Source organism: Cicer arietinum, chromosome 2 (assembly GCF_000331145.2).
Source record: "Cicer arietinum cultivar CDC Frontier isolate Library 1 chromosome 2, Cicar.CDCFrontier_v2.0, whole genome shotgun sequence".
Taxonomy (NCBI): domain Eukaryota; kingdom Viridiplantae; phylum Streptophyta; class Magnoliopsida; order Fabales; family Fabaceae; genus Cicer; species Cicer arietinum.
The window spans coordinates 16,402,375-16,429,950 of NC_021161.2; the positions used below are offsets into that span (position 1 = coordinate 16,402,375).

At 34.6% G+C, this 27,576-nt stretch overlaps 2 protein-coding genes and 1 pseudogene across 4 annotated transcripts; 1 reads left to right on the plus strand and 2 right to left on the minus strand.

Annotated features, from left to right (window-relative positions):
- Positions 1–234: 234 nt before the first annotated feature.
- Positions 235–3,588, minus strand: LOC101512465 (metal-nicotianamine transporter YSL3-like; annotated as a pseudogene).
- A 9,826-nt stretch (positions 3,589–13,414) lies between these two features.
- On the plus strand, positions 13,415–19,429 carry LOC101495506 (proline-rich receptor-like protein kinase PERK8). 2 transcript variants are annotated; one of them, XM_027331802.2, is made up of 9 exons: positions 13,415–14,956; positions 15,548–15,964; positions 16,074–16,160; positions 16,387–16,457; positions 16,545–16,639; positions 16,741–16,885; positions 18,561–18,722; positions 18,970–19,096; positions 19,177–19,429. In XM_027331802.2, the coding sequence occupies exons 1-9, from the start codon at positions 14,020–14,022 to the stop codon at positions 19,359–19,361; spliced, it is 2,226 nt and encodes a 741-aa protein (XP_027187603.1). In that variant the 5' UTR covers positions 13,415–14,019; the 3' UTR covers positions 19,362–19,429. The 2 variants fall into 2 exon arrangements, with proteins under 2 accessions (XP_027187603.1, XP_004490288.1); XM_004490231.4 differs by having other exon boundaries at positions 13,417–14,956; positions 16,545–16,621.
- Positions 19,430–20,211: 782 nt separating this feature from the next.
- On the minus strand, positions 20,212–27,570 carry LOC101494960 (putative phospholipid-transporting ATPase 9). Of its 2 annotated transcripts, XM_073365117.1 has the most exons (12): positions 26,407–26,545; positions 26,196–26,281; positions 24,525–25,861; positions 24,325–24,432; positions 23,856–24,132; positions 23,666–23,754; positions 23,477–23,585; positions 22,342–22,554; positions 22,114–22,239; positions 21,918–22,016; positions 21,644–21,835; positions 20,212–21,138 (listed from the first exon to the last, which is right to left on the minus strand). In XM_073365117.1, exons 2-12 carry the CDS (start codon positions 26,235–26,237, stop codon positions 20,506–20,508), a joined length of 3,225 nt encoding a protein of 1,074 aa, XP_073221218.1. In that variant the 5' UTR covers positions 26,238–26,281; positions 26,407–26,545; the 3' UTR covers positions 20,212–20,505. The 2 variants fall into 2 exon arrangements, with proteins under 2 accessions (XP_073221218.1, XP_004490286.1); XM_004490229.3 differs by having other exon boundaries at positions 26,196–27,570.
- Positions 27,571–27,576: the final 6 nt, after the last annotated feature.

Genomic DNA, 27,576 nt, shown 5'->3' on the forward strand with positions numbered 1-27,576 from the left:
AATCCTATTTGTTAGACTATATGTCAATGCATGATTCCGAAATATCACCTCCCCCGCAAGGGCTTCGTGGGTCCTTCCAAGCAACACCACTAACTCAAAATCTCCGCAAGGATATGTGGGCTCCAATCAATCATGGACGCACCACACAACTATGGGCTCCAATCGATTATGGACGCACCACATAACTATGAATGCATGAATGTGAACACTTTTGTTAGTAACAATATAGACCACTCAACCAGAGCGTTCAAAATCATTCAACTTTGTCCTAAACCAACCTAGTTTAGACACAAAGTAATCACCTTGAATAACCACAAATCACAACCATTATTAATATTTATTTTAAAGATAACACACAAACTGAACCAATACACAACATCACAACACATTCATATCACATATAATTCAAGTAGAAAAGCCGATGGAGTGATGCCGTTACCGATATGAGAGTCGTTATTAAAATTCTCACGCAACAGTCTTTGCTCCAAATGTGCTACACTTGAGGGATTAATTACTTACTCATTTTCTTAACGAGCGTCTTTGAATGGAAGGCGGCGCTTTTGTTTTATTCCTTTTTATCATTAGAAGTGGGGAACGTGGTATTAAATGGGGAAAGTAGCATTTCAACCTAAGCTATGAAATTTGTTTTTAACTGTTCTCTTTTATTATTATTATTATTATTATTATTATTATTATTATTATTATTATTATTATTATCAAAAATTAAAATAACGCATTAGTAAGTATCACCGACAATTTCTAGAATAATTATTTCAACTCATAGGTAAAATATAAAAATAAAATGTCTGTGTTACATTCTACCTATCTTAAATAGTTTCGTCCTCGAAATTTGACCCTAATGGAAAAAAATGCGGGTCTTACAACTTCTAACTTCTACAACTATTTCCACTAAAGATCTGCTAGGGAACTTCGACTTATTTGCAGAAAAGCTCAAAGAAATTGGTGGATTAACCTTGAACCAAGCAAGAAAAGCTGAAGGAAGAACCCAAATCCCATCTCCACAAATTAAACCAGAAGCAACGGCTGGAACCATCAAACCTGCTTCCTTTCTTTTCTTCATGCTCCAAACAAACACTATCAAACTACCAACACACGTCAATTGCAAGGTAAGCACCAACCACAAAAGGCACATCCATTGTCATTGGAAGTGTGACCCATTTTCCAATATTTTTTTGAGCTCAAATCTCTTAACAGGTTAGCCAACACAGCAAATGCAAAAACCCATAACATAATTGTAAGCAGTGATTTTGGTAGTGCAGAAAAGCCTTCAATAACAAGAATTTCCATGTTTCTATAGATGATAGCATATGGTGCTTTCTATTCGCCATTAGGGTTTCCAACATCATAAGAATGGTAAAAATAAAGAATGAGAGTGAAGCTACAACACAGCCTATTGCTGTACCGATAGCTTGCATTACAAGCATCGATCTCGGCGAAGTAAAAGTTAGATGACCAATCTTGAAATCTTGCATGAAATCAGATGAAGTTGAAGCAAGAGATTTTATAAGTCCACATGCTACAAGTCCAGCAACAACACCATCACTTTTACCTCCTAAGGTTGCAAGAATGAAAAGGGCACTTTTCCATAATTATAGGCCAGGTTCATGTCGGTTAAGCCTGCACCATAAGTATTGCAGCAGCCAAGTACTGGTGCAAGGAGATAAGCAACTACCACAAAGTACAACTTCACTTGTGGGAATATGAAAGGGATAACAAAGATGGAAATTATGGTGAATACTCCATAGCCTACACATGCTAACCATATAGGAATGCTCTCTTTAACAAACAATTCGTCACGTGTAATACTGTCTAGAGGTTGGTTCTGGTTATTTTCTGTATTGTGATTCCTTTTTTTTATGCAATCATGAAAATCTAAGGCACTAAAATATATAATTTTGACAAAATTGTATAGTCCATCACCAAGGATTAGGGCAATGGAAATAAAAACCTTATAACCATTAAGACTCTTCATGCTACTTTCTGGTAAACTTTCAGGAAACCAATTTCCTTTTAGTACTCTGATCAATGGCCACATAATGCCCCATGAAACCACAGCACCAAAAAGCAATGATAAATTGACAAGATGAGAACAAATCATTCCTGCTCCAACATAAGTTAAGCTGAAATCAAAGTAAAACGTGTTTTTCCATGCTTGCAATCCAAATGTAGGAAACTGAGCAAATCCACATAGGTCTCCACCAGCATAGAACCATTGGAAGAAAAACCAAAGCAAACTGAATGAGAAGAAACTAGTGAAACCTTTAACCTGCTTCTTGGCCATGACAATTCCTTTAGGAGTATGGAATCCATTAATAAGAACACCTGTAGCAGTTCCACTTGGATAAGCTAATTTGGCGTCTATTATCCTCATCTTTCTAAAGGGAATTAAAGCTGATAGCCCAACAAAGTAAGTAACAAAGAGAAAGCCTGTCATCCAACCAATTCCAGGCTCCTTGGTGTCAAGAGTATTCCCTGGTGCATTAATCCCTCCAACTCGCTCATATGTCTTCCTATTCAAACCCAAAAGGTATGATCCAAAACCACCTCCAAAAGATGCACTGTAGCACGCAACATCACAAGTCTGAATTATGGTATTTTCCTGTCTAGTGAAAGGTTTTGAAACAATATTTGCTTTCTCAAGAATCTTAGTCCAAGATTTAATGAAAACAAAGTCAAGGAGTGCAATTGATACATTGAGATTAGGGACTAGTCAAGTTGTGAGATTCAGTTTCATAACAATTACACTATACATTAAGCCAATAAGTATGCTAGCTATTAGTCCTCTATTTTTGATCTATTTTCTCCATGGTGCTATTGTGGTTGCATCTTCTACCTCAACTCCTCCAACCTTTTCAATGTCATCTCTCTCTAAATTCTCAATCTCTCCGAGTTCTATTTCTTCATTGTTTACATTTCCCATTTGGATCAACAAATCATCTTATTCCAATAAGTGAATCAATCTTTTTGGCAATGAACAAAGAGATTTTGATGAATTGCAGAAAAGAAATTTAAAGGAGGTGAGATAAGAATCTTAACAAACCCACTAAGTTTCAACCACGCTTCTGTCGCGCCACTCTGATAAATCGATTAAGAAGAGGATTTGTGTTCTTGTGCAATATGCACACAATGTTTAGGTGAAGAAATATTTCGATCAAGGTTTGAGTGGTGCATAAATTCACACACCATCTCTTGAGGACTTCTGAGACACATGACCAACACTAACAAGACTAAAAAATTATCCCACTAATCCAAAGTCAATTCTAGATCGAACTGCTCTGATAACACTTGTAACATCCCGCTTTTTCGAGACATTAACTAACGAAATTTTGAACATAAAGATATGGATCCATTTTTTTTTTGTAAAAGATTATCTTAAATACTCATTTACAATTACAAAAGTAAATTTAATACATAAAACAAAACAAACTCCTAACGTCAAAACTCTTGACATTTTATTACCCAAAAATAAATCCTAGTTGGTGGACGCTTGTGGAAAACTCTCCCAACAAGTCTCACACCAGTACAAAAGTATCTCGGAGCCTCCAACTGCATGCTATTGTACTTCATCGCATTTCTCCTATTAGATTGACTGTGACATTATTCGCTCAGGTAACACTATATATGGCGTCCTCACAAATGCAAGGGTCATCTCTAATTAACAAACACGGAGCAAATAAACATACATATATAATTGTTATAGCAAAAATATAAATAAATCATATACTTCATTTAACAATTACATCACAAAACACCAAAGATACAAATAAACAAAATGCACAAATCCTATTTGTTAGATTATATGTCAATGCATGATTCCGGAATATCACCTCCCCCGCAAGGGATTCGTGGGTCATTCCAAGCAACATCACTAACTCAAAATCCCCGTAAGGATATGTGGGCTCCAACCAATCATGAACGCATCACACAACTATGGGCTCCAACAAATTATGGACGCACCACACAACTATGAATGCATGAATGTAGACACTTTTGTTAGTAACAATATAGACCACTCAACCAGAGTGTCCAAAATCATTCAACCTTATCCTAAACCAACCTAGTTTAGACACAAAGTAATCACCTTGAATAACCACAAATCACAACCATTATTAATATTCATTTTGAAGATAACACACAAACCAAACCAAACCAATACACAACATCACATCACCTTCATATCACATATAATTCAAGTAGGAAAGCGGATGGAGTGATGTCTTTACCGATATGAGTGTCGTTATTAAAATTCTCACGGTCTTTGCTCCAAATGTGCTATACTTGAGGGATGACTTACTAACTCATTTTCTTCCTTTTTCTGTCCTAAACGAGCGTCTTTGAATGGAAGGCATCATTTTTGTTTTATTCCTTTTTATCATTAGAGGTGGGGAATGTGGTATTAAATGGGGAAAATGATATTTCAAGCCATGAAATTTGTTTTTAATCGTTCCCTTTTATTATTATTATTATTATTGTTATTATTATTATTGTTATTATTATTATTATTATTATTATTATTATTATTATTATTATTATTATTATCAAAAAGTAAAATAGCACACTACAATAGTAAGTATCACCGACAATTTCTAGAATAATTATGTCAACTCCTAATAAGATAAAATATAAAAATAAAATAAAATGTCTGGATGTTATAAAAAGCAAAAAAGAAAAGAAAAAGAGCCAAAGGCTAAGATAATAAAACAAGAAGAGAAAAGGTAAAGTGAAAAGCTCAAACTCAATATTAGAAAACTTTTTCATCTTGTAATTATGGACTAAATTATTTATCATCCTACAAATAGTTATCTATTTTTTGTTGTTGTTACATTTTCTTTGAAGTACGTTGTGTATAGTGAGTTGACAGAAATATACTCTAGTGGTTGTTGGTTAGTTGATCGTTTAGTGGAAAATCCTTTGGGTTGAAGGGAATGGATGTAGCTATCAGGTGGATAGTGAACCAATATAAATATTGTGTGTTGATATTTTGTTTCCATACTCTATTTACCTATAGCAAATTAACATGCAAAACAAATTCAAAAGTTTCTCGAATGAAATTAGAGCTCTGTCTCTTGAATGATCCCTTAACAGCGTTAGAGAAAAAGATCATGTGTGAAAAACATGTCTTATCTTGTCACATGATAAGCTAGAATTTATCTATTTTGATAACTTGACTTGATAGGTTAATTTGATGCTTCTAATTCGGTTTTAGTTCTATTTTACTACCTTTTTGTTTTGTTTAGATTTAAAGGAAAAGTGAAGAAATTGGTGAAGATTTTTAGTGCAAAAGAACCTTGAAGTCAAGTGGAGCATTCATGGTGCATCCTGATCAAAAAAATGAAAGAAACTCAAGTTCTAACAAGCATTACTGCCTGGCCATAATGGTCATTACGACCATAATGAGTGAACGAGAAAAAAAATAAGAACTTGTCACTCCAAGTCAGCTAGGATTAGTGTCTAGCAGTAATGGTCATAATATGTTGATCTTCTGCTGCTAAACCTATTAATGTTCGACAGTAATGGTCATTATAGCCATAATCTGCTCATCTTCTACTGCTAAACCATTTTTCATCTGTGAAATTCTAATGGTTTTTGGTAATTAAAGCTCATGAAAGCACTTAGGCTATAAAAAGGGGAAAAATACTCAGTTTTAAACACACATTCCTACTCACAATCTCTTGTTACTCTTTCTTTTATTCTTATATTTCTCTTATAAATTTTCTAGTTTCAATAATATTCAATTTTCTATTTTTGCTTTGTTATTTTATTCTGTTATTTATATTTCCAATGTTTTTATATTTAAACCTTGATTCTACTATGATCATATGTGAGTAGATCTTCCTTGTCTTGAGATTGTAGGATTTCCAATGTTATATCTCTAACAATTTATATTTCTTTGTTTCATAGGCGTGGATCATTTAATTCAATGTTAGTAAGAATCATATTCATACTTAGATATCAAATAATATACCAAAAGATAGATTTGATATATGGCCCCTAAGATTGGACAAGAGAATCAAATTATGAAAAATATATTTTGGTTCTCTTGAAATCATGAAAGATATCTTCTCTTAAAGAATTTTGCTAATACATCAATTATGAAAATAAGCTGGTTATTAGTTTAAAATACATACTTGTTCTTTGAAAGAAGGAATTAGTTATAATGGAAGTATTTATGGATGACTTTTCTGTGTATGGATTTAACTTTAATAATTGTTTGGTCAATCCCGAAAAGGTACTTGAAAGGTGTGAACAAGTTAATCTTGTGTTAAATTGGGAGAAATGCCACTTTATGGCTAGAGAAAGAATTGTTCTTGGACATTTGGTGTTCGAGTGTGAGGTAGACAAAGAAAAAATTGAGGTAATAGAGAAAATATCACATCTCGTCTTCGTAAAAGAAGTGAGAATTTTCTTGGGGCATGCAGGGTTATACCATCGATTCATTAAAGATTTTTCTAAGATTTCTAAGCCTCTAACCAGTCTACTCCTAAAAGATGCAACTTTTGTCTTTGATGAATTTTGTCTCGAGTCATTTTGCAGGTTAAAAGAAACATTGATATCTGCCTCGATTATGCAACCGCCTGATTGGTGCAATGCTAGCAACTTTGTTGTAGGTGTAGTGTTGGGGCAGAGAAAACACAAGAAAGTTCATGCTATCTATTATGCCAGCATGACTTTGGATGAAGCTCAAGTTAACTATGCCATCATGACTTTGGATGAAGCTCAAGTTAACTATGCCACAACTGAGAAAGAGCTATTGGCAATAGTGTTTGCCATTGACAAGTTTCGTTCCTACCTTGTGGAATCGAAGATAATTGTCTACACAGACCATGCAACCATTAAATATCTCTTGAGCATGAAAGATGCTAAGCCGAGGTTGATCTGATGGATACTACTTCTCCAAGAGTGTGATCTAGAAATTTGAGACAAGAAGGGGATTAAAATATGGTGGCCGATCATCTAGGCTACATGAAAAAAAATGAAAATGAGTTGTCGTTGGATGATTCATTTTCTGATGATCAATTATTTCTCTTGCACAAATTGAAGCACCATGGTATACTGATTTTGTGAATTCCTAACAATTGGAGTATTACCCCTAGAATTGAACTATCAACAAAAGAAGGAGTTTTTCTCGTATCTTAAACACTATTATTTGGATGAACCTTTGCTTTTTTAGAGAGGGGATGATGTAGTTTTCATAAGATGTGTCCCAGAAGAAGAAATGGAAAACATCACGTTTCACTGTCATTCCTCCGCATACGAAGGACATGCTAGTTCCTCAAAAAATGCAACAAAGATACTTCAAGCAGGCATCTACTGGCCCACACTCTTCAAGGACTTGCATCACTTTAGGCTTCTATGTGATCAATGCCAGCGTGCCGAAAACATATAAAAAAAATGAAATGCCTTTAAACAATATCCTCGAAGTTGAAAATCTTCTATGTTTGGGGAGTTGATTTTATGGGACCATTTCCCTCGTCTCTTAAAAATCAATACATCCTTGTAGCAATGGGTTACGTGCACAAGTGGATTGAAGTTGTCGCTGCCCCAACAAATGATGTGAAGGTAGTGATTAAGCTCTTCAAAAAGGTAATATTTTCAAGGTTTGGTGTGCCAAGGGTGGTGACTAGGGATTAAGGCTTTCATTTCATAGCTAAACAGTTTGAAGTCCTGCTAAAAAAGTATGGAGTGAAGTACAAAATTTCCGTAGCATATCACCCTCAAACTAGTAGACGGGTATAAGTTTCCAATAGGGAGATTAAGAGAATTCTCGAGAAAATTGTCTCTACGTCATGGAAGGACTGGTCCGTGAAGCTAGATGATGCACTTTGGTTCTACCGTACAACATACAAGACTCCCATTGGTATGAATCCTTACAAGTTAATCTATGGAAAGTCTTGTCACCTTCTAGTTGAGCTCTAACATAAAGCATATTGGGCAATAAAGATCCTTAACTTTGATTTGAAGGCTGCTGGTGAAAAAAGGAAGCTCCAACTCAATGAACTTGATGAGTTGAGGTTAGACGTTTATGAGAATGCTAAACTCTACGAGGAAAGAACCAAGAAGTGGCATGATAAGCACATAACCATATGAGAATTTAAAGAAGGTGACTCGTATTACTTTTCAATTCATGATTGAAGTTGTTTCCGGGTAAACTTCGTTTTAGGTGGTACGAGCCATTCCAAAACCGCAAGGTGTTCCTGTTTAGAGCTGTAGAAATCTGGAGTGAGGCCGCTGGAATTTTCATTGTGAATGGTCAAAGGTTGAAACATTATGTAGTTGGGAATCCAATAGAGAAAGGGGTAAGTCTTATCCTTCAAACTCCAACTTATGATTTACAAAATGAAGGTCGAGTTACGAACCATAAACAAGCGCTGCGTGGGAGACAACCCAAGGTTATAATTTTTCAAAATTTTCTTTTTGTTTTGTAGGTTGAGCTAAAACAAGAAAAATATAGAAAACAGGAGAAGACAGAAAGGATTACTGTCTGGCAGTAATGGCCGACAATAATACGTGCACATGACCATTTTCCACCACCACCATAATCTTGTGAGCTTTCCTACCCCTTTCATAACTATTTTAATTTTTACATTGAGAACAATGTATGGTCCAAGCATGGGGAAGTACATTTTCTTGTTTGATTGTTTGCTCAACATGTTAATTCTAGTTTTTGTAAAAATAAAAAAATAATAAAAAATAAAATAATAATAATAATAATAATAATAATAATAATAATAATAATAATAATAATAATAATAATAATATCTCTTTGCTTGAAAGAAAATCTTTTGATGTCTTTGATAGGGAATCATAGTTTTGTGCATGTTGTTGTTAAATAGGCAATGAACTCACCTTCGGATACCACACTTTCAGTTTGATGAATTAGCTTATTCTCTGACAACATGTTCTCATTGATTTAGCTACTAAATGTGACTTTTGGGCTTATATAGGGGCTTATGTTACATCATCAAATATTATGCCCCTTTTCTTTGTTATGGGTGATTATTCACCATTGACTGTGTTCTCTAGAACTTGACTTGCAATCGTCTCAAGGCTAAATTCTTTTGTAATCATGTTTGAAGAAAAAAATACTATAGGATTAGTTTTTTTTTTTTCAGGTCTCAGGACTTGTTTTGTTTTGTTTCATACTTTCCACTAGTTGCACACTTTGAGACTTACATGAATTATCTTTCTTGGTCCCTTGCTTTAACGATAAAATCATTATTGGGTGTCCTTTTGAATAAAGTGGAGCAAATTTAAAATAATAATAATAATAATAATAATAATAATAATAATAATAATAATAATAATAATAATAATAATAAATAAAATAAAAATCAAAAACAAAAAAAAGAAAAGTAGAAAATAAATGTTCTTAGTCCTAGTTTGAAAAGATACAATAAGGAGCTCCACTCGGATTAACACATTTGACTGATGAAAGATTATTTGAATACGTTGAGCTCCAATTATTCTATAAGGGTATCTATGGTCATATGTTTAATTTCACATAGCCTTTTGAATATACATTTTTTTTTGTTTTCCCCACCTATTGTCCCTTAACCCCGTTAGAACTTTAAAAAGCATTTTTGATTCACATATGCTATCATGAGAAATGTAGTGGAGATTTGGTTAATAATCAAGCCTATGGTAGGAAACTTTGCATTGGTGAAATTTTGAGTGAATGTCCATTACCTTGAAACATTGAGAGAATTTGAGAGCTGAGTGTCCTATCGATGAGAATTATGTTTTCAAATGAGCTTAAGTCACTAATTTGGAACCGAAGTTGGTTATTCTTTGGTTTTGGGATTTTCCTATTGCCTACACTTGAATTGAATGTTGATTTCCCTATTCATAATGTCTGCTATTCCATAACTTTTACATGAAATAGTTGTTTCAGGACAAACAACGATTCAAACATGGGAGAATTTGATAAGCTAGAATTTATCGATTTTGATAGCTTTGTTTGATAGGTTAATTTGATGCTTTTAATTCAGTTATAGTTCTATTTTACTACATTTATGTTTTGTTTAGATTGCAAGGAGAAGTGAAGGAATTGGTGAAGATTTTTAGTGCAAAAGAGCCTTGAAGTCAAGTGGTGCAGTCATGGTGCATCTTGATCAAGAAAATGAAAGAAACTCAAGTTCCAACAAGCATTACTGCTTGGCCATAATGGTCATTACGGCCATAATGAATGAACGAGAAAAAAACAAGAATTTTTCATTCCAAGTCAACAAGGATTACTGCTTGACAATAATGGCAGTAATGATCATAATCTGCTCATCTTCTGCCGCTGAACCTATTACTGCCTGACAGTAATGCCCATTATGGCCATAATTTGCTCATCTTCTGCTACTGAACCGTTTTTCTTATGTGAAATTTTGATGGTTTCTTGTAATTAAAGCTCATGAAGGCATTTAGGCTATAAAAAAGGCAAAAATATTCCTGCTCACAATCTCTTGTTACTCTTTCTTTTGTTCTTGTATTTCTCTTATAAATTTTCTAGTTTCAATAATATTCAATTTTCTATTTTTGCTTTGTTATTTTATTCTGTTATTTTATATTTCCAATGTTTTTATATTTCAGCTTTAATTCTACTATGATCATATGTGTGTAGATCTTTCTTGTGTTGAGATTGTAGGATTTTCAATGTTGGATCTATAACATTTTCTATTTCTTTTTGTCACGAGTGTTGATCATTTAATCCAATCTTAGTAAGAAATCATATTCATACTTAGATATCAAATAATATACCGAAAGGTAGATTTGATATTTGCCCCTAAGTTTGGACAAGAGAATTAAATAATGAAAATAGATTTTGGTTCTCTTGAAATCATGAAATATATCTTCTCTTAAAAGATTTTGCTAATACATCAATCATGAAAATAGGTTGGTTATTATTTTAAAATACACTTTTGTGCTTTGAAAAAAGTCATTAATTATAATTATTTATATGATTTCCAAGAGTTTAACTCTCATAACTCAAAGAAGGTTAATTTTATTGTATCCATCATTGTGAAAAACTACAATCCCAAGAATTTATTTTTATATCGAATTTTAAACCAAAAATCATTATCAACATTTATTGTTTTAGCTAATTCTCATATTAAATAGACACTAGTAGTCATAACAAAGTCATTGTGGTAACGATAATTTTTACTATGCGATAATACCGTGTACTTGCGGTCTTATCATCCCCCAATGTTTCAAAATATGGATTTCAATATTTGGAAACGCTTGTTTCAACCCGTCAATTACTCCCAAGATATAGACATATGTGATCATATGTATGAATGTAGTAGATACCAAAAAAACCATTTTTGCTAGAACACATAACAAAGTTCTATCTATATGGTTAACTCACAAAAAGAGATATTTAACTGTGTAGGAGAAAAAAACAATAAAATAAGTTTGGGAATACATGTCCAACTTGTATGAAGATCAAGTCCAACTTGAAAGAGAAAAATGAAGTTCCATCCAAAAGAAAAAATATAATAAACTTTTGAATTTCTCTATAATGGAAAGAAAAAGATAAACAATGCACAATAAGAGTCAAACAACTACTAACATCTTAAACTGCACACCTCAACCTTCACAATGGTAAAAAAAAAATTAATAAGGAAGTTTTAAACTAAAATCAAGTTACTATCTTTTCAACCCTAATGAGTTGAATAAGGATTTGTGACATATTGATAATACATATTTTATATGTTAAACCATTGTCTATCTAAAACACTATCAAACACATATGTCTATCTAATACATATTACTATCAAACATATTATAATACTTAACCATTATCTCTATATTTGTGCTAGAATTTCCATATTAACTAATATGTCTCATGATTTAAAGGACTAAAAGGTCTTATTACAAATTTGTCTGGATTCAAGAAACTATGGATACCAAAGAGTCAAAAGAATGTACCTATTATAATGATGTTTTAGGAAATAAAAATAGTCATCCGAAGATGGAAAGACAGTCGACGAATTAGAACATAGATCATATGATCATACAAAGTAGAGAAGCAATTATGGATGTTTTTGATGATTAAAACCATCTAGATAATTGATCATGAGTAGTAAGCAGAACCAGAACAAAGACATCAAACTCAAAAAATGTAAATCTTCATTAATTAAGGTAGAATGACACGTGTTTGTCAACGAAAAGACATGAATTTTATCAATATTTTGCATCTGATAATTTAGTTTGTCAACATGCATTTACTCGTGACATTTGTGTTCAGTAAATTAGTTTTAATAAATTTGTATTTGAAAGGCATGAGTTGAATAGTTAACATTTCAATATATATGATTCATCTTCTTGCAAAAGGTCATGAAACAAGAAATGACAAACTTATTGTTATGATATAGCGTCACTTTAAAATTTTTAGAATTAGAAACAATTTGAAAATCTTAAAATAAAAACTATTTCTTTTAATTCATACAACTTTAAAATCGTAAAACCCCCACTCATCAAAAACTGCTTGTCATCTTCATATTTTAGAAATGGCATCTCATAATGACATTCATGCTACTACAATAGATGTCTCAAACAAAAGAACTCAAAATTAAAGGTGAACTAAGGATAACTTTCGAGAAGCTCACTGAAAATGGTTTCGATCACTTCAATAAATTCATAAATATATAGTGGTTCAATCATTTATGCCTTGATGAAAGATCTATTTATAATTAACTGGTGAAGGATTTCTAGCATCATGCTAGGATTGACATAAGATGGGATCATAAATGCATCGTGTGGATTATCATGAACGAAGGAGAATCATGAAACTCCCCGTATTAATTTATGTCCACTTAAAGAGAACCATCTTCAATTCCGAATTAGAGAAAATCAAGAAAATTCCTTACATGAGACTAATTTTGTTAGTTTTAGAACAACCTCAAATCATTCCCACTTCAGTCTAATATTTTTGAAAAGGCTCAAGGAATGTTAAAATTTAGAAAGATGAAACTTCCTCCCAAAAGCATGATAAATGAGGAAGAAGTAGAAGTGAATGAGGAACTTCTTGGTGAGATGATTTGAAAACATATCATAGCATTAATTTAAAAAAGTTATTAAATTTAAAAGATTACATGCGTAATTTAGTATAATTTAAGAGCTTAACTTAAAAAAATTTAATAAAAAAATTTAAAAAATTTAATTTGGGATTAGACTAAATTTTAATATATTTTGACAAAATTATATTTATTTTTAACTAAATTTAGAATACTAAATTTATATTTTTCACGTTCTAAAGAAATATGTGTTTTTTGACAATAATTTATGACGGTCCAAACAGAGAATGATTCAAAATTTTCTTTTAAAAGAAAATAATTGAAAAATTCAATTTTCGCACTATTCAATTGTTGTGACTTGTGAGGTAGCATTCTTTGGGATCGTTTTGCTTTAGTAATTGGACCCCACAACACAATCCGTGTTAGTGAAGCCTATGCAAAGAAGACATTCCATCAAACAACCAAAGTCACGGGGCGAAAATTCAGTAATGAATAAATATTTCAGCTTCACTTCACAAAATCATTTTAAAGTCAATCGAACTATTCAAAGAAAACAAGGATGTTTGTAATTTGAGTTGTGTGGATCTTGTCAATGGTGCTGAATGTCGATCATCAATCAAAGATTCTGAACCACTCTTTCTTCATAGACTGTTGCATAAGGTAACAAATTGAGAACCAAAAAAAGAAGTTGAGTTCTTGAATCAGGATTTTTGCTTGGTTGTTCTTGAAAATTGTTAAAAAAAAAACAGTTTCTGTGATCTGGGTTGTGTGGCTTTTACAAGAATTTAGTTTGGTAGTGACACTTTGAGACATTGGTTGGGTTGGTGTTGGTGAGAAAAACATTCTTCATTCTTAAGTTCTGCTTTTAGTTTCATTTAATTAAAAGATCTAATTATATGGTTAGTGTATGAAAATTTTGGGTTGTGTTAAGAGATTTATTTTTACATGATATGTGAGTTTCAAGTGTAGAAGAAAGACATTGTTTTAAAAGATGTCAGCGGCGTCGCCGTCTCCGGCAACCTCCAACGTCGCGCCACTTTCTAATACAGCTCCACCGCCGTCTTCATCAACTTCTCCTCCACCGAAGTCCTCATCCACTGCTCCTCCACCGGAACAACCCTCCTCTCCTTCACCTCCTCCAGAAACATCACCACCTCCGGCAACCCAAACTGCTCCTCCTCCTCCCACCTTGCCGTCGCCTCCACCACCTTCACCATCACCTCCGTCGCCACCTCCGCCTTCACCATCACCTCCGTCGCCACCTCCTCCAACCTCGCCGTCTCGTCCTCCCCCATCGCCACCACCATCTTCTCCACCTCGTCCCTCACCGCCACCGCAATCGCCTGTTCCGCCAAAAAGCCCTCCTCCACCTTCACCACCACTAGCACCGTCAGCTCCACCGCCGTCGAAGCCATCTCCTCCACCGGATAATTCACCCCCTCCTGCCACCGTGACACCACCCCGACGTTCACCACCACCACCCCCTAAAAACCGAACTCCACCACCAGCATCACCGCCTAAGTTACCACCGCCACCATCACAACCATCACAACCACCATCATCACCACCATTACCATTACCATCACCACCACCAACACCATTTCCTCCTCCTGCTACACCTAGTTCACAATCACTTCCACCTTCAAATTCAACGCCAAGACTACTTCCTCCATCACCCTCAATCATTCGATTGTCGCCTCCTCCGCCGCCGCCATCGCAGAATGGATCAGAAAATTCAACCCCTGAAATTGGAAGCAGTGGTGGAATTGGTTCTGGTGCTGTAGTAGCTATTGCTGCTGTGTTTGGTGGAATTCTATTGCTTGGCTTCATTGGAGTTGCTATATGGTGCTTGAGGAGAAAAAAGAAAAAAGATCCTCCTAATGATGGTTATGTTATGCCTTTCACTCTTCCCTCCTCAACTGAATCAGGTATATTTCTGTGGCACTCTTATTTGGTACCTCATTGGCTCATTCTACTTTTGCAATGTAGTACCGACACTTTAGATTGAAAGCATGTTCTGTGACTGACACGACGACTAGTATCTTTTAGGATAGTAGAGTTAGGTTGTTATGTGTTTAGTTTAGTTATTGTATATAAACAGGGAGTTATGTAGTTGGATTTGATATCGTTGAATATTATAAACATTTGCTGAATAAAATAATGTCTGTAATGTGAAGGGGAAAACCTTTGAGGAGAGATTTCTCTTTTATTATTTCTTATCTTTTTTAAGCAAATGTGTTATTCCCCTAATTCCTTGGAATAAAATTCTTGGTTTTCAACCGTATCCAACACTAACACACAACACTATCGTATGTGTTTCTCAAATTACTATTGGTATCTACGTGCTAGTGTTAGTGTCATGTCCTGTATCCATATTTATTTCAGTGCTTTGTAGCTTATTGTGCATATATATATATTTGTTGACTCAGTTTGGGACTTTCTAAATTTATAATATTCATGCTTACAAACTAAATAAAAAAAATGAATTTGAATCAATTAATGTTTGTAACTTTGTCCAGATTCATCCTTTTTTAAGATACATGCTGCCTCTGCTCCTCTTGTAAGTAGTGGCTCTAACAGTGATGTTGTGCATACACCATCTGACCCTGGTGGTGGAATGGGCCACTCAAGGAATTGGTTTTCATATGAAGAACTATTCAAGGCCACAAATGGTTTCTCAACTCTGAATCTTTTGGGAGAGGGTGGATTTGGTTTTGTATATAAAGGATGTTTACCTGATGGGAGAGAGATAGCAGTGAAACAGCTCAAAATTGGTGGAAGTCAAGGGGAAAGAGAATTCAAAGCTGAAGTCGAAATTATTAGTCGCATACATCATCGCCATTTGGTTTCTTTAGTTGGATACTGCATTCAAGATGACAGAAAACTACTTGTCTATGATTATGTCCCTAACAATACCCTTCATTTTCATCTACATGGTAAATAAAACTACTACTCAGTTGGTACAAGATTGTTTTGTTTCATACATAAGATTCAGGTTTTGAATAGCTTTGATTATGTTGTGTTAAATGAAATTGGAATTTGCAGGGGAAGGTCAACCTGTGCTGGAATGGCAAAATCGTATTAAAATTGTAGCTGGTGCGGCTCGAGGAATAGCTTATCTACATGAAGACTGTAATTACCGATCCTCATTTTTATTCTTTGGTCTTGACATGCACATAAAGGCCTATCAACCAGTCTACTTTGATTTTGGAAATTTCAAATTAGTTAAAAAAGTGAATCAGAATTGATGCATATAAAGTTTTTCAAATATAGATGCTTTCAGATATGGATCAATGTTGCAACTGAATGGAGTCAATTGAGCTGACACCAACTATGTTGAATGTTATGCACATTTCAGGCAATCCTCGGATTATTCACAGAGATATTAAGCCGTCAAACATTCTTTTGGATTTCAACTATGAAGCTCGTGTATATGCCCATTCCACTTATTCAATTCTTCTTACTGTTTGTTCAATTTATATCCAAATCTAAGTACTCCTATTTTTAATTTGATAGGTCTCAGATTTCGGCCTAGCCAAATTAGCTCTGGATGCAAATACACATATAACCACGCGTGTCATGGGAACTTTTGGGTGGTTATATATATTAATGTCTACCTACTATTCAATTTTTTACTTTTGAATTTAGACGAACAACTTATCGTTACAATCAATTGTGTCAATATTGATTGGGTTTTTTCTCTATTGAAAAGGTATGTTGCTCCTGAATATGTGTCAAGTGGAAAATTGACTGACAAGTCTGATGTATATTCTTTTGGAGTTGTGCTTTTGGAGCTCATTACCGGACGGATGCCTGTAGATCCATCCCAACTGGGAGATCAGAGTCTAGTTGAATGGGTACATAGAGATGCAACTCTTTTGCTATTTTTTTTTTTTTTTTGCTAACCTTGTGGCTGATAAGCCATTAGTTTCTATCGAACGACGGATAGGGATAAAAAATTTATTTCATGATCTGCTTTTCTTCTGTTTTGAAATTTTATATTTTATTACAGCGACTCCTGCATGAAAAGGACAACAAAATGCTCACTCTTTTGAATTATTGACTTGAGAAGTGACGACTGTTGATAGTCCAACATTAGATAAGATATGGCCTAAAAATGTGTTTATTAGTTGGAGGCATCTCTCACTTTACAAGTAGGTTTTGTAGAGTTAAGTTAGACGCAATTTAAATTGTAAGATGTTATCAGAGTGTATTCAAGACCCGTTGGGCTACCCGCTATTGGGCCACTCCAGTCATGCTAGAGACATTTATCACTTTACATGTAGAGTTGAGTTAAGCTCAACCCAAATGTTAAGAATGGAAATTCTAAGAGGATCAATGAGAGTAAACCCATGTTTATATATATTTGTGTGTTGCATTGTCCATGTTTTAGAAGCCTTTTAATTTAATAAAAGCAGGCACAACATAATAAAAGTCCTTAATTTTCCATGCCTCTAATGTGTGGCGATATTTTTATGGGGAGCCCCAAATATGGACCTCAAATAAAATGGTCCAGTGGAAGACCTCACTAAATGACAGGTTAAAGCCTATATATGTACCGGTTTTATGGGGTTATTACTAACTCTATTGGTTTTATAGTTTTAGCACTTTATGTATGTCAATTTTCATTCATACCCCATTCCATTCCTTTGTCGGTCGTTTGAGAATGACGAGTTCCATTTGAGTTCAATCCTTAATCATAGATGCTGGTGTGAAATCTCTGACCAGACCTAGTAACATTTTTACATGCAGTGAAGTCAATGAGAACAACGGGGTTCTTTTTGCATCGTTTTAAAGTAGAGAAGTGTTCAATTTTGACATGGTGGTGTAGTGTAGATAGTGCTGCTGCTGTTGTTGTTGTTTGTTGTACATGTGAGAATGTGAACCTTAGACGAAGAAGTATAGGCATGTGAGTTCAGAGAGGCCAAAGTGTGGACTGAGAAATTACCAAAATACCACCAAAATCTGAAGGTACTAGAACACCAAAATACCACCATAGGCAACTAGAACACCTTCATTTTATGGAGGCTCCATTTTTTTCTCCATATGGATTATAGTTGAGAGGTGCAAAATGAAAAAACTGAAATCCATGTCACAAAAATACACCAAAAAAGGGTGACTAGCTGTTGCTAGTCATTTCTAAGGTCCACTACTGGTCCCTTCTTTAGGGGTCCATATTAGGGGCTCCCATTTTTATTCTCACACATTGAATTTATTTTACAGACTTGAGAAATGTTTCTGGTATTTATTTACTTTTAGCTCACGACTCAGGAAAATAATGTCTTGGTCTTAATTTTAGTATGCATAAATCAGTCCATACCCTTGTATATTAAGCTTTTGAGGTAGTTGATCATTTAATGAGTATCATCACTTAATCTTAAAGGCCAAAACTGATTTAGAGTGAGTTCCCTGAATATTGCTTGGCAATTATTCTATAATTTCCCGAAAGTAACATCTTCATTTGAATAGCCGTTGAGTGCTCTGACTCAGGTTTTTGACCTTTTGTCACTGAAGATGTTACCTTTATTGCAGGCTCGACCTTTGCTAAGTGATGCACTTGAAACTGAGGAATTTGATAGTTTGGTAGATCCAAAGCTAGGAAAGAACTACGTTGATAGCGAAATGTTTTGCATGATTGAAGTTGCTGCTGCTTGTGTTCGACATTCAGCTGCTAAGAGACCTCGCATGGGACAGGTAAATATTGAAAATAAATAGCAAAAATGAATCTGAGAGGTTATCAACAAGCAAATCGGTAGCACCGACACATCTGTTCGAAGACGTGCCCCGGTGTCCGATATGTGTCGTGGACACCGACATCTTGATTACATTCAATAATTCTCTTTCTCAAATCATTACCAGTGTCAATGTGTCAGTGTCGTGTCCTTGTCAGTGTCTGTGCTTCAAACTACTGACATGATTTTTTTTTGATTTTATTTCATAGGTTGTTAGAGCTTTTGAAAGCTTAGCAACTTCAGATCTAACCAACGGAATGCGAGTCGGGCAAAGTCAGGCATTTGACTCTGCACAGCAATCTGAAGAAATAAGATTGTTTCAGAGGATGGCATTTGGTAGTCAAAACTATAGCTCAGATTTTTTTAATCACTCTAGTTTGCATATGTAAATGAAATGGCACACTGTTTGTATGTAGTGGAAGGGTTTATTTTGGACCAAGATTGTAGATATGGCAAAGGTGCATTGCTGCTATTGATTCTGAAACTGCTGACTGGACTCTATCAGGTTCAAACAACCATTCTTCTGACCAAAATTTATTGTTCTTTGACAGAAATTTTGTTGCTTTTAACTAGAATTTGTAAAATATTACTTATAATGTAGATATTAAATTGATTTGTAACATAGTGATAAAATACACGTGTGGCTCTTGGCATGGCTTTTACATATTCTTTAGAATTTCTTTTATCAAGGGATAGCAAGAAGTTACATGTCTTTGGCATTTGAAAGGTAGTAAATTGTAGAATGGAGCAACAATTATGGTATATATTGATATGGCACGAAATCACATTTGAGATGACCTAGTATTGAATGTATAAAATTGACCCAATTCTTTCTCACAACATGACACGTGCTTTAACAAACTGCGGATTATATTGAAGCTGGTCAAATTGACTTGAGATACCAATCATTAAATACTGCTGCATTGGGTAAAGGTAAGTAGTTAGTAAAAATGTTCTTCTTAGAGAATGTTCTCTACTGCGCAAATTAAGAGTAAATGTAAGTGCAGTGATTTGTGTATACAGAAAATAAAACAGTAAAGAGTAAGAGAATTACACTAGATTTATTCTGCATAGGCAGTTCCTTTATTCCTCACATTTTGTGAGATTTTCCAATAGTATTGTTGAATTATGAACGTTTTCAACCAACATAGATTTATTATTGGGAGGTGCCACAACAATAAAGAGTATATATAATTATCTTTTGTTAGTATAACTTTCTTTGATACTGTTAGTCTTTAGGTGCTAAACAAGCTGTAGAACTAACAGTGGTTGGCCTCACCATATGGCAGAATTCGGATAGTTCGTCCTACTCTCATATCTTATCCATTGAACCATCTCATGATAAAAATCAATTGATACAACTCATTTCTGCCAAGTGTTCTTTCTTTTGCCGGAGAACTGGGAAGAACCAAGTATGAAAAATTCTTACAAGTTACAACCACCAAAAAAGATGAATAAAAATATGTACATATTTATTTTTGTTGTCTTTTTATGGACATCGGAAATATGTTATGATATAATTACTCCTAAAAGAATTCTACACAAATATAGTTACTAACTATGGTACAAAAAGCAGACAAAAAAGTAATTTCTGTACAACCTCAATTCCAAAAAATGTCGGTATACAATGTACGGTGCAGTAGTTGTAGGAGATCCAAATTACAATATAGCTTTCTGAATTGAGAGGAGACACAACAAAATCTCCATAGTCCGAAGGTAGAAGAAAAACCATGTGAAAGTATATATTATCTTTGGTTAGTGGAATTTTGTCTTATGCTGTTAGTCTTAGCTGCTAAGCGAGCTGTGGAACCGACAGTAGTTGGCCGCAAAGATCGCTGCCGCACCATATGGCAGAATTCAGGATCATTTGTCTTCCCTTCATACCTTATCCATTGTACCATGTCATGATAACAAGGAAAGAACTGCATCTTGAGTGCTGAGTAAGAGAAGTATGGTATGAGTGTCGAGATCACCACAAAAAAGGTGACAATCCAATAAAAAGGAGATGGTGCAAGAGTTTCAATGAAGACTTTGTAAGCAATTGTTGAAATCCCAGGAGATATTGCGCCGTAAACCAAGAGGAAAAAGTACCAAAGAGCAATGGTTCCCCATATGAAAATGTGTTGAATCAAGGTGAAGTAACTTATGGCAAGTGCAATCTGCAAGTTCACTACCCAAACAATACATGTGTACATAGTTGCTCCAAGTATATCCCTCTCAGCAGTTTTTCCCGCCTTATCAAAGGGTTGAACCTCCATTGCCTTTGTGCAAAAGAAGAATATCATTATGGCACTGATGAAGCCATTAAACATCCAACTTAATATCCTCCTCCAGCTAAACAGGACATTTTGTACACCTTCTTGATATAATATAGGAAACTGTCACATTATACACAAACAACAAAGTTAGTTAGAGTTTTTGTTAGTGAGATGTTAGAATTATAAAGTTAGTTAGAGTTTTAGTTAGTTAGTTAATAAGCTCTTTATAAAGAGGCAATTGTAAATATTTTCACTATCTTTTATTCAATACGAAACCTTATGAGTTTTATTAGGACAACCATTTTTTCGTACACCTACGACACCTCATTCATGGAAAAATGTAGTTACTTCAAATGGGTAAATGGTTAATTTAGATGACATTGAAAATTGTGGTTAATCATGTAATTGAATTAACCACATTTTTTGCCATGATTTGAATTAACAATTTACTTAACTGAATTAACCACATTTTTGCACGTGATTAATCAGATGTCATGCCGATGTATAAAAAATGAGTGTCCATGTATCATTACTGTTTATAATATTTAAAATTTTCATTGCATGACTTTTACTATTACAATCAGAAACATCACAAAATAAATCTATACGGTGAACAAGAGCTTACTTTCAGACAGTACCGAGCAGATACATCCTGGTCAAAGACCCCAAGAGCAATCACAGGAAGTGATGAAAAGAAGACATTATATAGAGACAAAAACCAGTCATTGTATTCAGCTTGTCCAGAGAACGATGCATTCACCTCATACAAGAATAGAGTAAATCCAAATGTAATATTCTTGTAGAAAAAGTAGCATATCTGTCACAAGAATGAACAAGTTAATAACAAAACCAAAAGAAGTAATCTATTGAGATAGATCCAGACAAGAGTATCAATGTACCATTGATGAGATCCTCCGGTAACACCAATGTCCGTGTACAAGAAGTAATCTTTCTAAATAACGGAACTGCGCGATTGCGATATCACTAGACATAACGGCCTGAGGAGGATATTAATGAATGAGAGAAAATAAGGAACAAAAAAGTTGTAAGTTGTAACAAAACAATACATGAAAGCAGAATTTCTGCGTGACCTACCTGCATTCCTTCAACGCCACTGATTCCAACTCCTATATCTGCTTCTTGAAGCATTCCAACATCATTAGCTCCATCACCAATAGCTAATGTAGTTTTACCAGTTCCAGATTTGACCAGTCTAGTAACCTTCAAGAGAAGAACCAATAACAAGAATATTGTTTTTAAAATCTAAGCAAAATTGTAATTAAAACGAAAAGACACCATGATGTCGAATAGATTGAAACATACTAGCGCTTTCTGCTTTGGGGATGATCGGCAGCAGATAACAGATGCACAACGAATTGCAAGAGCTAGAAACATGTCCTTCATATTGTCCTCTAAAGCGTAAGCAAGTGACTTTCCATCAATAATTAGAGCAAATGCTTGCTCAGAAGTTCCTCTAGAGGCAGCAAGCTGTTCAGCACCTTCAGATATCTGATACCTGATATTTTCCTTTGAAGCCTGATGAAACATGAATCATCATATAAAGATATAAAGACTCCAAATTTTAACATCAAGTTACTTTGTTTGCATAATAACCAGCATCAAAATGAGTTCAAATTTTCAGCAATGAAAAAAGATCATGTTGTGATATTGTAATGGTAAAAGACAACCATTTTGTTAACATGCTGTTAGGATATAGAAATAGGGATAATAGGAGTTTGTTAGAGGTGGTGTTCAAAGGTTGTTAGTAGTTGTATAGGTGTTACTCTTTTGGTGTTTGTTATTTGTTAGTTCCTAGACCTAATCTCTATCCTAATGTATTGGAAGTCTTTAAATAGAAATTTCCACCCTTTTAGAAATTATCTTTTATCAACTTTAAAAATTGAATGGTCTAAACCATTGTAGGAGCGTATCCGCTCTTGTGTATCATTTTCTTTGGAGAGATTCTCTCCTATTATTTCTTATCTGTTTTTTTTTAAATATTAGTGTTCTTCATCTAAATTAATGGAATCCAATTCTTGGGTTCCTAACAATTGGTCCGACCTGCCAGATCACGAGGGAGTGTCAGTGATCATGGAAGTAGAGGATTGGTGGGCCAAGAAGGTGGAACTGCCCAACTTTTCAGGGACTGATCCTGTTGGGTGGGTTGTAAGGGCTGAAAAGTTCTTTGTGGAGCATGAAATTCATGGATTCGATAGGGTGCAGTGGGCATTCATCAGCTTGGATGCTTCGATACTATCTTGGTTTCGTTCTTGGGATCAAGAAAATCCAAATCCAACTTGGGAATCTTTTTCCACAGGTTTAATCCATAGATTCTTTCCTATTATTTCTTATCTATTTTTTCTAAATATTAGTGTTCTTCCACTAAATTAATGGAATCCAATTCTTGGGTTCCTAACACATGCATTAATTGAAAGTAACAAGTTGATATTTATTTTACCTTTGCAAGAGCCCTCTTGTCTCCAGCTTTCTCCAATGCATGAATTTCTGGAGTCTCCAACTGAATTATAAGCTGCTTCATTCCTTCTCTAAGCAAACTACAAGCAAAACTGCAATTGTATATCGATGTCAGACATCTTGACAAGTAATTCTCCAATGCTCAAGTTAATTCAAAATCACAGTATTATACCCAATATTGATGGCAGTCTCCATTTTATCACCAGTCAAAACCCATATCTTAATTCCAGCTTGTGCAAGTTTGTCGATGCAATCAGGAACCTAGTAAAAACAATTTGAGATGCATCAAATTTCAAGTTCTGTTTCCAACTCATAAATTAATAAATCCTCACAACATGTAATCTCTTCTCTCCCAAACTCACCCCATTTTGAAGCTTGTCCTCTACAGCAGTGGCACCAAGAAGTATTAACTCCCTCTCTATCTTATCTGTTACCTCATTTATCAACGTTTCCCGATCTGCACTAACTGAGTTTTTCGCTTTTGAGAATTCAGTATCAAACTCCTTGTATTGCTCGTCGTCGAGTTCACGATACGCCAATATCAGGGTTCTTAGCCCTGCATCAGAATATTCACGAACATCTTCCAAGGTTTTCTCTTCATATTCCCTCCCATCCTTGGAAAGTCTTTCAAACATGACACTGCATGAAAAAATGACACGGGACAAGTCAATAGTGTCAAAGGCATGCAAAGGCAAAAACTTCAGAGTTCGTTGTCTCATCATACACTCGATTGAGACATGATATGATACAATTATCCTATCATGTCTCTTATCCGGCGCACCAAACGGACCCTCAAAATACCAAGGTCACACAGGAAAGTTAACCACATACCTATCAGCACCTTTACACAGCAGCAAAATTCTCCCTTCGTCTTTCACGATCACTGACATTCGCTTCCTTGAGCTATCGAATTCTAACACATTCAGAAGTGTGTAAATCCTGCAAAAACAAGTTAATTAGTCTAAATTTGAGTTATTCAGCTATTGAATCAGTAGTAATCAAAACAAACAAAAATAATAAGAAGAACTGACCTTTCAACTTTGTCACCAGAAACTGGATCCAATTCATACATGGATAAACTAGCTTGAGTTCTTTTATAGAATTCGAAACCAAGTTCTCGCGCTGCAATCACAAATGCTGCTTCATCCGGAGATTCAGCTTCATACGACACATTTCCTTCAACTTCATCGACTTCTGGTATGGCTGTATGACAGACTGCCAACAAGCGAAAAAACTTCTGGATAATATCTGCATAAGGCTCATCAACCCAGTTTCCATTCATTATCCTTTCATCTGTAAAGTTAAAACCTTTGATGGGTGGATTTCTATTGGGAGAATCCCTTATGTCATTAATCAAAGGAGAATCATGTCTGCTACTCATGGATCTCTCGACCTCGGTAACACCACGGCCATAAGCTACCCCGGCAATGGAACATTTAATGAACTCCATTGAGTTGCAAGTGAGAGTTCCAGTTTTATCAGAAAGTATTGTGTCAACTTGTCCAAGTTCCTCATTTAAGTTTGAAGTACGTGCATGGGCCGGTTTATCTGCTTCGTCGTAGTACATATGTAGATCTTGATTTATGAATATGCTTTGAAGAACTTTGACAATTTCTATTGATACATACAATGAAATTGGAATGAAGTAACCATATAACATTAATGCTGTCAAAAAATGCAATACAGAAGCTGCAAAAGCACTTTTAGGATCAAAGAAAACTGTGGAATCATCTGGTCTTAGATACCATCTTTTCATCACCCTACCATCATCATCCAAGTCATCTTTAGTTGCAATTCCAAAGAAAATAGATCCAACAAGTGCCATAAAAATTAATATACAAAACAATAGGTAGATAATCTTATCCATCTTCTTCTCCACTTTGCTTCTCTTTGAAGGTGGATCAGTAGAATTTTGAATGACTTTTGTGTCCTGACCGGTGAAGACGACAACACCGAATATGTAGTCCGTATTACGAAGTTTTGAGTCTCTTAAAAGAAGTTGCTGAGGAGATAAGGGATATTGTTGATCTTTAAACTCCATACTCCCGACAAATGAATATAAATTTGCATTTGGATCTTCACATTTGATTGAAGCTCTAAAATCACTGAACTCAAAATCCTCATGTAAAGAACAAGTTACTTCCAATCCTTGTTTTAACTTCAAATTTGTCTCTCCATCCAAATTCATTGTCTCAACATAACAGACTGAATCCTCATAACTTGATGAAAGAAGTATAAGATCTGCAGGGAAGAATTCATCCTTCATTATCTTTACTATACGTCCCACCTTCAGATTCTTCCACTCAGTATATTCAAAAGTTCCATTTCCTTTATGCACATTAACTCTTCTATTATTCACCTCAATATCCTGTGCAAGTAGTATTGAACTAACTAAATTATACACTATAGACATGATAACATTCCAAAAAACCTACATTCAGACAAGTCTATTGTGCTCTATTGATTTCGTTTCAAACAAGTCGCACCAAGATATATAAACAAAAAAGATAGAATCAGCATGAAAACTAACATGCCCCTTTTGTTAACTACAATTATAACAATACTGTCACAAAGTAAGAGAGAACATATTTGAGGATTAAACTGACTAACTAAAGACATATTCGATGATCAAAATGACTAACAAAAGACGTCTCACACATTCAGGGACCATAATGATTGTTTACTCGAACAAGAATGTTTACCTGCCTTTTGCGACGCATATCTTCGATGCCCTCTTTGACCATTGTAGCCCCAATAACAATAACAAGAGGAAGGATAGCACTAACAGCTGTATAAGGAGCAAGTTTTGTGAATGACATAACACCAGTTACCAAAAAATAGAAATTAGCAACTCTCCTAAACTGTTCAAACAATGACTTAGGCAAAAATGTAGCAACAGTATATTTTGTAGACCTCACTGCATTATCTGCATACTTGTTCTTAATTCCTTCCTCAGAAGAATTCTCTTCTTCATTGCACAATACCACCCATGAATATCCACGCTCTCCAATCTGTGAATGTTCAGCTCCTTTCATCAACGATTGTCTGCCACATGCAAATGAATACAGCTTACTAAGATGTAACTTCCTCCTTCTTTTACCCCTCATTTTTCTCACCTCACTTTTCAACTTTCAAACAAGGTTTTAAATCACAATTGTGATAAAAAATCACAGTTTAATACTGCTTATAATGTTGCAGAGCCTTCTAAAACCTTAATGTTTTCTGTCTAGATTGAGCTTCTCTGAACTTTTTTAAAATCTTGGTTCTGAGTGTAAATTCCTCAATGCCAAACAGAACTCAGAACCCAAAAGGCTCAAACTTCAGAATCAGAACCACTTTTATCACAGTGGATAAAAAAAATTAAATTTTTAAACAAAACGGGTGAATCTCAGAAAAGGGTCAAAACCCAGCAAGGAATGACAAAAAAAAGGGAAAAAAAAAACTAAACAAAGAAAAAAGAGAAAGGTGGCTATTGAAGAAGATTATGATTATGATGCAGGCTGATACAAAATAAATAGCCTGCAACAAGAGAATCTAAATAGTTTTAAGGAAAAACAACAACGTGAGATATGTGTTGAAAGACCAAACACCCCAGAAGAAGCAGACACGTTGTAATGTGTCTAGAAAACCGGTCAACGAAACATAAATAATGTTCGACGAAGCTAACAAAAAGGAATAAAAAAATTCATCAACTTTGATGATTTCTTTAACAAAAAGGAGAAAAAGAACATGATGATTAGACTTTGTTATGGACGCGCATTTCTCTTTTCTCAAATGTTTTGTTCCTTTCACGTAGCATACAGTTCCATGAGAAACAAAAAAATAGGATGAAAACTTGGTAAATTAAATTAAAAATAAATTGGTGTTTGTCTAAAAAACATAAAGTTTTGAGTTTCATATCAAAAAAATAAACTAAATAAATGAATGAATGAATGAAAGGAAACAGATTGCACAATTGCAGAGGTAGAGACAGAGAGAAGACAATGACTTTATTTTTATTTTTATTTTTCTATTTTCTCGGTATTTTTCTCTTTGTTTCGCGGGAAAGCTATGGAGCTCGTCAATGGTGTCAGAGAAGTCTTT

Excerpts from the sequence above, each read along its gene's own strand:
- LOC101494960 (XM_004490229.3), bottom strand. The coding sequence starts at position 26,600 with ATGAGGGGTAAAAGAAGGAGGAAGTTACATCTTAGTAAGCTGTATTCA. Across the intron at positions 23,586-23,665 it reads GAGACTGCCATCAATATTGG|TTTTGCTTGTAGTTTGCTTA; the intron begins GTATAATACTGT and ends ATACAATTGCAG. Across the intron at positions 22,555-23,476 it reads ACAAGAGGGCTCTTGCAAAG|GCTTCAAAGGAAAATATCAG; the intron begins GTAAAATAAATA and ends ATGTTTCATCAG.
- LOC101495506 (XM_027331802.2), top strand. The coding sequence starts at position 14,020 with ATGTCAGCGGCGTCGCCGTCTCCGGCAACCTCCAACGTCGCGCCACTT. Across the intron at positions 16,640-16,740 it reads GGGTGGTTATATATATTAAT|GTATGTTGCTCCTGAATATG; the intron begins GTCTACCTACTA and ends TCTATTGAAAAG. Across the intron at positions 16,886-18,560 it reads ATCAGAGTCTAGTTGAATGG|GCTCGACCTTTGCTAAGTGA; the intron begins GTACATAGAGAT and ends CCTTTATTGCAG.